The sequence below is a fragment of the Drosophila sulfurigaster genome, chromosome 3 (genome assembly GCF_023558435.1).
Source record: "Drosophila sulfurigaster albostrigata strain 15112-1811.04 chromosome 3, ASM2355843v2, whole genome shotgun sequence".
Taxonomy (NCBI): domain Eukaryota; kingdom Metazoa; phylum Arthropoda; class Insecta; order Diptera; family Drosophilidae; genus Drosophila; species Drosophila sulfurigaster.
This window is the reverse complement of record NC_084883.1, coordinates 13,935,541-13,950,042: the sequence shown is the minus strand read 5'-3', so window position 1 is coordinate 13,950,042 and position 14,502 is coordinate 13,935,541. Positions and strand designations below refer to the sequence as shown.

The following is a 14,502-nucleotide window of genomic DNA, read 5'->3' as shown; positions in this document are numbered from 1 at the left end:
GACTTGCTTTTGTTTCCAGCTTAATTAAAAGAGCACCCAACGTATGTGAGAGTGAAAGAGAGGGCACTCGATGTACAACTGGTCACAACTGGCAGCCCAAGAGTTACTTTCAATAATGACGTATTTGGCTAATTATAATCGTTAACCAACTGGGCAAAAGTTGGAGCCCCCTAAAGAAAAGTTCCATGCGTATTAACCGCAAATTTTCGCGTGCGTCACGCAGCGCCAAGAAAAACAGCAGGAAAAACAACAACAGCAGCAGCAGCAACAGCTAGAGAAACAGAAACAGTTCCGAGACTTGGCGTCCAGCTAATCAATAAGTTAAACTAACTAAAAAAAAACATATACATGCGAGTACGAGGCGAAGTTGTGAGAGTGTTGCTTGATTGATTTGGGCAGCCAAATGCAAAGCTGGAAAACTCAACTGAAACTGCGGGAAAAAAACTGAAAGTCACGTTGCGTTTTTTTGTGAGCGACCTTCACGAGGTGTTAACAAAAGGATGCCATGCGGGCAAACAGCCAAACAACCAAACGGGCAAACAGGTAAACAGCTAGATAGGCAGACAGGTAAACAACTGAACAACTGAACAGCTGAACAGGATAACCTTGCCATTTTGAAAAAGCTAAAGCAAAGCTAAGCATCGTATGCAAAAAGTAGAAAGCAAATGTTAACAGCTCAAACTAATGATATTTTGTATCCTAAGGTCACAGCGCCATAATAAGAAAGAAAAGCACGCTCAAAAATGCGCTGTTTGTGGATACCCTCTAGGTGCAATAGATTCAAATATATCCTGAAATGCTTCAGGCATTACCATATACAACATGCAAAAAGTGCTAAGCAAAGCAATCGCCAAGACTTCCAAATATATTTTTCCAAAAAATTTGAAAATCTTTTAATTCTTTTACGAAGTTTTTATTTAAAATGTACTTCTCTGAGAGACTATTTTTATTAGTTTTGATATTATAATAATCATAAAGCTAATAAAATAAATCTTTTTAAATTATTATTCCCTACAATAAAACAGACCAAAATATTCAGAACTTCCTTTTTAAGATTTCCAATTTATTTAGCACTCTTAGCGTATAAAAGTGCCTTTATAAAAAGTAAACTAGAGTTTGTATCCTTTATTTGTTGCCCAGTTAAACCGTTTTGAGGGAGTTTCTGTGAGTTCTTGGAGTTTTGCATACAACACGTTTCGTTATCTTAACATCTGCAATTTATTTATCGCCTCGTAAATTAACGAGGAGCAAAAAGCGAGCCAAAAGGCACCTTTTCAACTGCGGGGTTAAATGTCAAATTTTTTTATGGGAATTTCGCAGCTGACAAAATTATTGGCCACCTCCTTTGGGGTCCTGCTTTACGATTTGCCGCTTTTGCCATTTAAGCCAGCATATTTGGCCTGCTTGCTTACATTAGCCTGATTATGGAAGTTGCGCAACTTTCGGCACCTTTTGGAGGCTGATTTGGCCCAGTTTTTCATTAGCCGCCCCCTCCGCTCCGTCTCGTCTCGTCTCGTCGCTTCTTGCACGTTTTATGACCATTTAAAGACCAGCTTCAATATGGCTCGCATTTCGCTTTTCACACACAAAGAAAAAAAAGTGATGTAATCATTAAGAGGAGAAACAAGCCAAACAGGTTGCAGCTCGTTAGTGATAGATAGATGGATGGTTTATAGTATGTGTATGAGTGTGTGTGTGTGTGTCAGCAGTTTGGCTGCAATCACTTTCCCAGCGTGTCTCTGTCTCTCTTTGAAATGAGGTCTAGGCTTAAAGAAGTTGCTCCTGCCGAGCAGTCAATGACCCCAGTGATGTTTGACCCAAATACTGAAAATTTAAAGCGTCAGCAGCAAACGCACCCTTATACTAGCGATACCTAGACCTAGACACATATATATTATATAGTATAGTATAGTTACACTCGCACACTTCAAGCCACCCTCCCAGTCAGTCAGTCACGGCAAATACAATTTTCTCATCAATTTCCGGTCAAGTAAAATGTAGCGCGCAAGCGAAAAAAGTAAAGCGAGAGAACTAAACGAGCCCCGCTTGTTTATAATTTATGCATGTCCTGGTCTTGTTTGGCCGGAAATAAACGGACTCTGGCACCGCCTTTCAAGGGTCAAAACACGCCAACTAACACAATTTACAGCACAATTTTCGACTCGGGGTCAATGACTGACCAAAGCCAACTCTGCAATTGGTCTAATTGCGCAGACTTTGCTTGGCATTCCAAAAGAGCAGAATAATATGCGCAAACAGATTTGAATTCAGATTCAGGATCAAGAAGCACGCTTAAAGTTGCCGCATAATTTGTATACCCTGTTACCCATATGGTAGAGGGGTGCTTTAACTTTGTGTCCCCACGTATTGTTTGGAGACATCGCCGACCTCATAAGTTATATATATTCTTGATCAGCATCAACAGCCGAGACAATATAGCCATGTCCGTCTTTTTGTCTGTCCGTCTGGCCATATGAAACACTGGATCTTAGAGACTATAAGTCAAAGAGATATAATTTTTTTATATTTTGCTATATTTCGGTATATTTTACACTGCATGGTATATTTTGAATGTTGTATATTTTGCACTATAGGGTTTATTTTGAATGAAGTAGATATATTTTTTCATATTTTGCTATACTTGGAATATTTTGCAGTATATGGTATATTTGTAATGTAGTATATTTTGCAATATATGATATATTTTGAATGTAGTATGTGAATGTAGCACTATATCAATATATGTTGGTATATTTTAGTAATTTTGTATTAATTCGTTTGTTTGTTTTGCTTTTATTCAAAATGGGTATCGGGTATCTCAAAGTGAGTGAGCTCGATTATTGCTTTCTTTCTTGTTTTTTGCTTAAATTTGTTATACTTGCAAGCATGTGAAACCCTTTAGGCCAGGCCAAAGCAAGGCAGGACAAGGCCTAGGCAGCTAGTGAGCTGGCAAAGTAGGCAAAGAGGTCAGCGATAGACAAACTGCAGAGTGCTGTTCACTCTGCACTGTTCGTAGTTCAGTTCAAGTGGCCAAGTTGCAGCAGGGGCTGTTGACATTTTACTACCCATTTGTTTTGCATTTCTAACATTGAAAACATTGTGGCACATTTGTTATTAGTTTTGTGTGTGCTGCGGCGCAAATTGATGTCAATGTCTCTCTGGTGCGTTCTCCTTCTGCTGCAAATTGAAGTGCAATTTGAGTGAGCGTCGAAACGTGAACCGAACTTGCATTATAATTTCTATAATTTTGCACAGTTTTGTGTAATGCGAGTGCAGATTCATCGATTCTAGTATACTTGTTGTGTATCTTTGAGTACGTGTATCTGACAGTTTATCGCAGCATTTCCGCTTCGCACTTCCGTTTTTTTTTCGTGTTGTGCTTTAATCCTCCCGCTTGTTGTTTTGTGACGCATTTCATTCTGTTCAGTTTCGGTTATACAAAAAGGTTCGTCAACACCTCAAAGTGATTCATTGACGAGTCAAACTGATAAGTTTGCAACGTTCTCTACGTATCTTATCGCATTCACAATTATGACGACCTCTGACTGCGACTGCGAGTGGGCCAAGCTTATTGGCAGCTTGCTATGTTGTGACAAGCAATGCTAAGATTTATTAGCCCATGTCATAAGCTTGTGCTACGTGCACATCATGGTCGACATTGCATTGGAATTTCAATGGCCAGCGGCAACTTTCATATAGTTCCCACGAGTTGCAGTTGCAGTGGCAGTTGCTTTTGCTTTAGCAGTAGCTCTCCTCATTTAATTTGTTGCATTTGAAATGCAGTAATTATGTTAATTGCACAAGTTGAGCAGCGACTGGAATGCGCAATTAACTTGCTGCTCATCTTGCCAAACAAGGTCGCTCTGTGTGTTGCCCAAAACGCTCTCAAGTGGCACTTGAAATGCTGCAGCCACTTTTGACACAATGCCAATGCTATAGAAAAGTATTCGACATGATTTACTGCAGCTAAGAATGATCTGTGGCAAAGGAAACTCTACTTCATATGTATTACAATGTCATTATACCCCAGCATCGGCATCGGCATCGGCAAAGTTGACAAGGCTATCGCAACAGAAGAGGAAACGTTGCGGCCGCTGAAGAGCGACGCAGATTAATTTTATTGTGTAATATTTTTGACAGCAAAGCGGAACGCAAATTGCAAATGATTTGCATATCTCGTCAGTCGCTTTTGTGACCGATTCTCACTCTCTTTGCTGTCAGATTGACAGCGTCATGTTTACAGGAAAAGCGAAACAAAAAACAGAAAAAACGTCGTGAGTTCATTTACCTTTATGGCGAGTCTAAGGCCCTCGCCCACTCTCCACCCCCTCATGCTGATGATCAATCGAATTTACCACACGCCAAAAAGGTAAAACACACACACACACCCAGACAGAGAGCCAACCACCCAGATTATTAAGTACTTAGGATGAATACTAAAATGCGAACACAAAATGTTTACTTCCTCGCTGAAATCAAATGAAATAAAATAAAATAAAATAAAATACTCATAAAAGATTGTCAATATACTACGACGAGTATAAAATAAATAAAACAAGAAAACTTAACAGTCAGCTGAGCCGACTCTCGTGTACTCCGCATTATGCAAGCGCTGTTTCGGCATCTTCTTGTCTTATTTTTGGCAGTACAACTACAGTTGCGAGTGTGTCTGTGTGTGTGCATGTGTGTGCCACATACGTGTTGATTCTGATGAACATGTATGCCATATGCTTGCTATTCTCAGCCCATTAAAATGTGCGACACATCGAGCCGCGGTACATGTTTCACATGCCAAACGCCCAACTACGCTCAACAGTGGACTTGGCAAAATAAAGCATACAAACTGTATTTAAACTTATACATATATATATTTGTATATAAACTAACAAGTAATTGCTGCAATTAGTGCAAGCAGCAGCAGCTAAAGCTAAACCTAAAGACTTGCGACTTGCGGCAATTAGACAATGTTTCTTTATAATTGTTTTTGGGCTTACCGTTAGGCGAATCTCCCAGCCAACTAACCTCGCACTGACTGCACTTCCTCTTCCACTAGAGTGGAGGAATGGGGGCATCGGGGAATGGGAATGGGAAGGAGAAAGTGTAGTCAATGCTTAGTCAATTAATCGCTCGATTCGCGTTACAATTTAATTCGACTTCAGCTGAAATCGCCATAAAAATAAAAACAAATGCGAAACACTTCCTCAACTCTCCAATAGAACTCAGCATTTTTCACACCTAAATCGCATAATTAAAGTCACGTAACTGTGACTCGCTCTGCTTTTGTACGTATACGTAATGTGCATTGGTATTGGGTATTGAGTATACGCCGCATAGCCGCAAGGGGAGTGGTGAGAGGAGATGTGTGGGGGACGGGGGGAGGGGGGATATCTCTCTTTCTCACAAAAAAATTATAAAACATTGCCATGCCAAGCACTTGGTCATAAATTATGCAAGTCAGATAGTTTTATTTCTGTCGCTTTTTGTTGCTGACTTTGACTTTTGCATGCGGCAAATATATTTTTGCACACACTGTGACGAGAGCAGCAGAGAAAGGGGGACAAGTTGTAGTTGGCCAAGTTGAGGGATTGCGCCGCAGGACAATTACACTTACAATGCAAGCAAAACACCTTTTATCGGATCGCCATAAATCAATTGCCAACCAGCAGCTCCAGCTGGTGGCAAAACATTCCATTTGATCGTTAGCTCCTCTCTCTTCATTGTTTAGTTGCCTCTTCTATTCATATCAATCATTCTCACTCACCTGTCTGTCGGTTGGCTTTCAATTTTTGCAGATCTACTTGTCGCAGTTCGGCTATTTGCCCGCCTCGGCACGTAATCCGGCCAACAGTGGACTCCAGGACAAGCACACCTGGGTCAGTGCCATACAAGAGTTCCAGAACTTTGCCGGCCTCAATATCACCGGCGAACTGGATGAGGAGACTATGAAATTGATGTCGCTGCCACGTTGTGGTGTGCGAGATCGTGTCGGCACCGGCGACAGTCGCTCCAAGCGTTATGCACTCCAGGGCAGTCGCTGGCGTGTCAAGAGTCTCACCTATCGCATTTCCAAGTATCCCAAGCGTTTGAAGCGCAACGATGTCGATGCAGAAATTGCACGCGCCTTTGCCGTATGGAGCGAGGATACGGATCTAACTTTCACCAGGAAGACATCGGGACCAGTGCATATTGAAATCAAGTAAGTTGCAGAAGATAATTTTTGGGAATAGTTGGGGAAAATATAAGTTTTATGATAAATTTCGATTGGTAATAAGATGAAATCATATTGAAATCAAGTGAGTAGCAGAAGCTTATTTTTAGGGACTTAGGGAAAATATAAATTTTATGTTAAATGAAGTTTATAAATACATAGTATGTCTTATTTAATTAAGACTTAAGAAAAAATTTATTTACCTAACTTTATTTAGAATTTCTTCCGTTAGAAATTCAAACTATTTGATAACCCAAATAATATGAGTTATTTATCATTCTTCTAGTTGTGTTAAGTAATCAATGCAAGGAAAAACTTAAACAGAATTTAATACGAAAATGTCATACAACTTAAAATAGAGGTCGAATTGCTTTAGATACATGAAGTCAACATGATTTTGTTTACCAATAATCAACAAAGAATATTGTTTACCTATTTATGTTGTATATAATCTATGCAATCTGAAGCCCAACTAGACCATCGAATAAATGTAGATTTATTTATGTTAAACGACAAATAAAAGGAAATACTCAAATGGAATATAATATGAAAATCGCAATCACTATAAACCAAACTTTTTTCGAAACATAAAGACAACATAATTTCATTTATTAAGAGTCAAAATTCAACATTGATTATCCAAACAGTTTAGGTCTTGAATTGAGACTTGATTTAACATAGTTCTAAAGTCGTACCTTCAACTCCTTCTTTTATTAATCACTTCACTCTTCCCCATTGCAGATTCGTGGAGAGCGAGCACGGTGATGGCGATGCCTTCGATGGCCAAGGCGGCACTTTGGCCCACGCCTTCTTCCCCGTCTTTGGCGGCGATGCGCATTTCGACGATGCCGAACTCTGGACCATTGGCTCGCCACGCGGCACCAATCTCTTCCAGGTGGCTGCCCATGAATTCGGTCACTCGCTCGGCTTGTCGCACTCCGATCAGAGCTCCGCTTTGATGGCGCCCTTCTACCGCGGCTTTGAGCCCGTCTTCAAGTTGGACGAGGATGATAAGGCGGCCATCCAATCGCTATACGGACGCAAGACCAACCAGTACACACCCACCAACACCTATCCGGCACCCAGCACACAGCGTCCCTCGTTCACGCCACCCAAGGTGCCACTGGACGACTCCATTTGCAAGGACTCCAAGATCGACACGTTGTTCAACTCGGCGCACGGTGATACTTATGCCTTCAAGGGTGACAAATACTACAAGCTGACCACAGATGCTGTTGAGGAGGGTTATCCACAGCTCATCTCGAAGGGCTGGCCAGGATTGCCGGGCAACATTGATGCCGCCTTCACGTACAAGAATGGCAAGACGTACTTCTTCAAGGGCACACAGTACTGGCGTTACCAGGGCAGCCAAATGGATGGTGATTACCCCAAGGAGATCAGCGAAGGTTTCACAGGCATTCCCGATCATCTGGACGCAGCGATGGTGTGGGGCGGCAATGGCAAGATCTACTTCTTCAAGGGCAGCAAATTCTGGCGCTTCGATCCCGCCAAGCGGCCGCCAGTGAAGGCCAGCTATCCCAAGCCCATCTCGAACTGGGAGGGTGTGCCAAACAATTTGGATGCAGCACTGCGATACACCAACGGTTACACGTACTTCTTCAAGGGCGATAAATACTATCGCTTCCACGATGCACGATTTGCGGTAAGTTTGCGCGAGTGCGATAAGCGATCACAACTGGAAACTAATGTTATCGATTATCGATTATCTCTATGCAGGTGGATACGGCCACACCGGCATTCCCCAGGCCAACGGCTCACTGGTGGTTCGGCTGCAAGAACACGCCATCGTCTACAGGTAATATTGTCGAAGACGATCAGGTCGAATCGGAGCAGCATTCGCAGCTTCATACCGATACGGATGGTAATGGTGATCTTGACCTGGACGCAGGTGAGTGGGATCGACTCGGCGGTAGTTTTGTTTGAATCCATTGGATAATCGACAGTTATAGCGAAATGTATCGAATCAATCAAAGTCAAAAAGATCTCATAAAACGTGTATGAGTTGTTACTTAACATACAAACTTAAAGAAATGTTTACAACAGAAATCCTTAAGAACTCTTACTCCATCTTAGATTGAGTTAGATCAAGAATGAATTTATACAAATATTATATATGGTATGTTTAATTAAGTTTATCATTATTATATGTATGTATCGTACTCGTATTCGTACTGTAGTCAATTCTATTACTGAACTCAATGTCTGTTTTGTTCTATTACCCTAACGAATACCCGTTTGAAAAAAAAAACAACAAAGAAAGAAAGAAATGATTAAATACATTATTATTTTTATTGAAAACTAATTCTCGAAATGTGTATGTCGAATTTCTTCCTCTTAGTTCTTGTACATTATTTGTAATTTCTGTAGCATTTATTTACATATTATGATTTATATATTTATCTATTTTGTGGTGTTTTAATTTAGTTTGTTTCAGTGTTCTCAAACTGAACCGTCTTCAGGCTACACTTTCCACTCAACACTTTCCAATACACTTTCTAACCTATATCTATTAGTTTCTGAAATCTAACTCTATTTTATCTTCTAACCGAGTTCAATTACTACCATGATTTCACTATTTCTTATGCGAATAATAATTTATTATTTATTATTACTAACAGACGTTTTTATTTATTTAGGATATGGATTATTCTTTTAGTTTTTTATCTAACAATGTTTTTCAATATTTTTATTTAAGTTAATAACTTTGAACTCTTTGAATAATTAACAAGGGGTTTTGGCTTATTTTGGTTTTGGATCTATTCTAACTTAATTTCTATCTAACAAACTCAATTTAGCATACCATGTACAAAAAAAAAAAAAACAAAAAAAAGGAAATTTTTTCAATAATATTCACAAAATCTTAAGAACATTTTAAATTAAAATATATAGGGCCAGCAATTAATGATAATATAATATTTATATAATATCTTGCTTACAGTGTAAAAATCAAAAGAAAAACAAAAAACAAACTACTGGTCAGTCGGTCTCACTAACTTACCTCCCGCTTCCCTCTTGGGGCGGTTCCAGGCAATAAACCATAACCATCAAATTAGTATTTAAGTCCCCACAACATGCACTAGAATACCCGGCATGCATTATCACCTAACTAAGTAGATAACTATTTAATATAACTATAGAGTTTGGCACAAGAAGTTACTAAAAATATCTAACTATAAAAAAACTACACTAATTACTTTATACTACACAATGCTTAAAAACAACACTATAACACTACTATCTATGCAACAACACTTTTACAACACTATTTGTTAAACACCACAAGTGATCCAGCAAGTTCCACCCCTTAACTTTGTAGTACTATACCACCCTCAAAACGATATCTTAATATCTTGGTTTAATTGTAGTATTTGCAATCCTAAGTATAAGCACCCCAACTAAGTATATTTATTTAATGTAGTTCTATGGTATTATTAATATTATGTGAATCCCCACTCCACCCCTAAAAGACTAAAAACCTATGTATAAACTGTAGTTATTATTATGGCATTTCCCAACACTTTATGCGTTCGAAATTCGAATCGAAATTTCAAAAACAAAAACTGTTTCCCTCTTGGCACCTGTGGCACCAAATTCAAATGTGGCAAAAGGCTTTCTTGGGTTGCGCTTTCTTTGAAGAATCTCTAATCTACATATGTATACACATTCTGTGTACGTGTGTGCAGCACTTACACATGTAAACAGTATTTTTAATTGCATGTTTTATCAATAATACTAAAATTCACAATTTGCATGCTCCCTTTTCTCCCATCTTGTACCCTTTTTTCCTTACTGCCATTTTAGCACACATACACAATCACACACTCGACACACGCGCGCACACACACACATAAGTTATCCACCTTATGTTTGTATGTATGTATGTAGAATGTATGTGTGACTGTGGTGGTCCACACCCGTTATGTTATGACCCAGATTGCACGACTCAACGGTCGGTCGGCCAATTTGAATACTTAACACTGCATGCACGTGCTTGTTGTTCCCTCATAACACCCGCCCGTTCAATTTACATAAACTGAGCTGAACTTCAATTTGTATATCTGTATCTGTATGTACGTTGTATGTATTTCTTGCAGGCTTTAATAAGAGACGCGGATAAAATGAAACGAAACAGAACAATTAACAACAACAACCCGCCACACTCAAAACATAATAAAACGAAAAGAAAAGCAATAACAACGAACACACAAAAACGAAAAACCAAAAACAAAGTAACGCGCGCATATCGCAATAAGCAAATCGAAAGCTTTACCACACCCGCTGCTGGCAATGAACTTCTGCTGCTTTTGCTTCTTTTTATTCTTCCTCCCACTTACTCTCGCCCCTTTCTTACTTTCTCGCTCTCGCTCTGTCTACCGCTATGACACAAAAAGCCACCCCCAAGTCGGTGTGTGCGTGTGCTTGGCTCTTTGTACTTATGTGTATGTGTATGTAGTTGATCGTACCGATTAGTAGCTATAGTTTATGTTATCGCTTGCTATCGTTTTGCAAATTCAATCATGTAGTTACGTCACAACACGCACAGACCCCCACAGTAGATGATGCACTACGTAGTGATGAAACCGCTTCAAATTATCGTCTTTGCTGAATTGTTATTTATGCGATTATCATTTTTTCCCCCCAATTTTTCTTTATTACATATCTTTCATTTCATTTATTTTGGGTGTGTGATCACGAATGTTGATCAAACAGTACCGCAAACTCCAGTTGTCAATACGAATCTGGTTCCAAGTACGGGCACGGGCACGGGTCTTCTGCCCGGCTGGATGTGGAGTCTAACGAACAGATACTTTTAGAGAGCCAACCAGTTCCTTCGTGTGTGTTCTGTCCACCAGCAACATGTCAACTGTATTAATTTTTGTATTCGTATTCGATTTAAATCGCGCGCCCTAATTTGTAATTTGTCTTTACACATACATATGAAAACATATGCATATATATATACTACATACATATGCCTGCTTGAGTGATCTCTGTCTGAAAATAATGTCACAATAATGCCACGCCCAATAAGCCTACGCTGCTGCCGAATCGCCATTGAACAAACGCCCAGAAAACAAACCAAGAATCGCCATTTGTACTCAAAAGTGGAACAGTATGTTGCAATAATTATTTTTATACATATATTTTTATGATTTTTTGTTTCTAAGTTAGTTTAGTTTTACATTTTTGGCAGTCAAATTAAATGTATTTTTTTTTATATATTTTTTTTTATAATGAAAATCTCTTAATAGTTATGCACTTATATATGTATTTACATAGTTGTCGATTTAAGAATTTAAAAATATTTTGTGCGACTTTTATCTAATAAATTTTAAAACTTATTTCTATTTAAAAAAAAAAAATAGCTGTCGGCGATCACCAAACTAATGATGAACCAGCTGAGCCCGAGGTTGCGGAACGTACTGGATCTGGTGCGATGTCTATATCCCAGCTGACCAGCAACTCAGCAGCCAGCGTACTGATCAGCACATTCCTGCTGTGTTGCATTTCCAAATTCATAATTAGCTAAAATACTTTTAATGTTGCGCGCATTGAGAACTCAAAACTCACAGGGCAATAAAAACAACCCAAGTAAAGTTTGTAAAATTTTACCGCACGTTGCTTAATTTGTGGGCTACCAACATATTGGATTTGTGTATTCGAATAATGATAAATAATTTTAACGATAATGAGAAGAATGAAGTCCTTACAAATATCATGTGAAACAGGTGCCTTAAATTCGTTGTTGTGTAAATACAAACAAAAACTCAGCATTAAGTATAGTTAAACTTAAATAGTTTTTAACATTCCATAAAAGAAACTGAGAAAAAAATAATACAAAAAAAAACAACAATACTGAAACATGAACATGATATCAGAAATCAGGAATCATATCATAATCGAAACTTCAAGTATGTTATGAAATTAAAAACAGAACATGTTAAATATGACAATTTGCGATATTAACTATTACGAGCCATAAAAACAATATGTAAAACGGAAAAAAACGATTAAGCAATTAATTAAAATGTAATTTAGTTTAGTTCGAGTTCTTACACTGACTAAAAGAGCGAATTGGAAACTGTTTAGTTAGTGCCACTTACAATACGAACTATAGATGTTTTTTAAAAAATTTAGAATTTTAAGATTACAAAAAAAATGATCATTAAAATACATTTGATTATTATATAAGTCTAAGTGTATGTAAGATTGTAAGTTCTTAAATCGATATTTGTTCGGGTTTAATATTTAAAACCGAAATATTATTATTATTGTATTTAATTTACGTATTATTATTGTAACAATTTTATAAAATTGTACTCTAAAAGTGATCGAAAAACATTAAATAAAAATAAATACTAAATGTAAAAAAGAAATTTACACCTTTGTAGCTTCATACGCAAAATTTTGAGGAACAACACTTTGCTTATACAAATGTCCTATGTCCTATTCTTATGTATCCAAATCTTTCTCAAGCTGCGCATAAAGCCCTTCCAAATTGGCGTCCTTTGGACCCTGATTTCCTGAATTTATATTTATCGAGTGCGTTACAGATTTTGTACTTTTGCGGCGTCCGAGACCTGTAATCAACCAGCCAAAACAATTGGATGCTAAGTAAGATAGCGGCAATAATAAACACTGAAATGAATAATGAAAAATTATTGATTTTTACACTTGATTGGATCCTCGCTGCCGTCAATTGCGCAAGTAGTTGGCCTATAGGGTGGAGACAATTGATTGTCGGCCTCGGGCATTGATTCGTGTTCCGGATCTGGCGTGCTCTGAGCAATGCCTAAATATTCATTTTCCATTTTGATATCGTAGCTGGAACAGGGGGAAAGGGAGTGTTGCATCAATGAGGACATGTCTGTGGTTCGTTCCGATTGTGGTTCCACTTTAATCGCGGTATTGACTGCAAATTTGATCAGTTATTTGTTGAAGTAATATCAATTTATCAATACTCACCTACGCTGTTCTGTCTCATCTGTAAACTCTTTATGATCGCTTCGTGTTGAGCCATTTTCATTTTCAGCTTTTCAATCTCTTTATCACTGGCGCTTAATTTGGTTTCACGCTTTTTCTTCGCCTGCAGACTCCTGCTTTGGCTCGAATCGGAACCATTGTCGTCGCTGTCAATGATGGTAATGGATTCCACGGGCGGTGGTGATATGACGCGGCATTCAGCTGTTTCATCGTCTGAAGGAATTGTGTTGATGGTCAAATTGGAGGCGCCACAAAGTGAAGAAGGCGCCACCTGTGGCAAGCGCTTGCGTTGGCGTCTATAGCGCACGGTGAGGACACGATTGTTGACAGTGCGGCGCACTAGATCCTTGAATGCCTCCATGGCCGTCTCAGCGCTGGAATAGCGTACAAATGCGAAGCGTGCGCGTTTCTGGCGTTTCATGACGCCAATGTCCACTCGCGTTGAATTCACAAATGCTTTAATATCAGCGGCATTCATATTGAAGGGTATATTGCTCACATATAGTGAGCAAGGATCAATGCAGTCGGCCTGCTCCGCATCAGTAAAAGTCTTAACCTCAGCATGCAAATGTCCATTGCCAAAACGTATACGATTTATCTCCTTTATTGTCTGTTCGATGTTGGCGCCCGGTTTTAGGTGCACCAGACAATAGCGTTCCGCCACATTCGTCGGAAAGACTACATCCCGTATAGATTGTGAGAATTCACTGACTATGGCGACATTTATCTTGGGATCCGGAAAGCGTATGATCAATGTTGGTGTCTGTGGTGCTTTCGTGGACAGCTCACGTTCTAAGGCCAATGCACGCAGCGCATTCTGGCGACGCATCTCTGATTGTTCCTTGCGATTAAGTTTGGAAGCTAAATAGAAATATTTAAAATACATCGTACTTGCTTTATATTGGAAATTATGGTCTCTTACACTTTTCCACTGTTTTAGTATCCTTATCGACTTCTGATGATGGTACAGCATCGTTGCCCAAAGTTCTCGAGTCGGCGTTCGACATCCATGAACACAGCTGACTGCCTGCAGGCGTATGGTGAAACATATAAGATTCCAGTGAAGGCTCACAGCCATTGCCGGTGAAAGGCGCCACATGGTTGTTGGGCGACAGGGTGACGCTGCCCCGATCAGCATGGAGGCTATCACAGTCTGCGTCTAGCTGCATATAATTTGTTTCCTTATCCTGCTCCTGATCTTCTTGTTGTTGCTCTTCCATGGCGCGCTTTGCTTCCGGACCATCACCCAAGCCCGTTTTATGTGATGCGCGTTTAATATCCATATTCAT

The 14,502-nt window shown here is 39.2% G+C and overlaps 2 protein-coding genes across 10 annotated transcripts in view; one reads left to right on the top strand and one right to left on the bottom strand.

The window, feature by feature from the left end:
• LOC133843446 (matrix metalloproteinase-14) overlaps window positions 1-12,083 on the top strand; it is a 26,160-nt gene extending 14,077 nt beyond the window's left edge. For 3 of the 8 annotated variants that reach the window (XM_062277006.1, XM_062277005.1, XM_062277004.1), the window contains exons 3-6: window positions 5,793-6,196; window positions 6,950-7,871; window positions 7,946-8,117; window positions 11,596-12,083. In XM_062277006.1, coding sequence (XP_062132990.1) covers window positions 5,793-6,196; window positions 6,950-7,871; window positions 7,946-8,117; window positions 11,596-11,759 — 1,662 coding nt within the window. In that variant the 3' untranslated portion in view covers window positions 11,760-12,083. The other 5 variants (XM_062277007.1, XM_062277010.1, XM_062277008.1 and 2 more) reach the window with 5 other exon arrangements.
• On the bottom strand, window positions 11,585-14,502 carry LOC133843447 (protein painting of fourth). Of its 2 annotated transcripts, none has more exons than XM_062277012.1 (4): window positions 14,136-14,502; window positions 13,196-14,074; window positions 12,903-13,142; window positions 11,585-12,840 (listed from the first exon to the last, which is right to left on the bottom strand). In XM_062277012.1, exons 1-4 carry the CDS (start codon window positions 14,500-14,502, stop codon window positions 12,683-12,685), a joined length of 1,644 nt encoding a protein of 547 aa, XP_062132996.1. In that variant the 3' UTR covers window positions 11,585-12,682. The 2 variants fall into 2 exon arrangements, with proteins under 2 accessions (XP_062132996.1, XP_062132997.1); XM_062277013.1 differs by having other exon boundaries at window positions 11,585-12,810.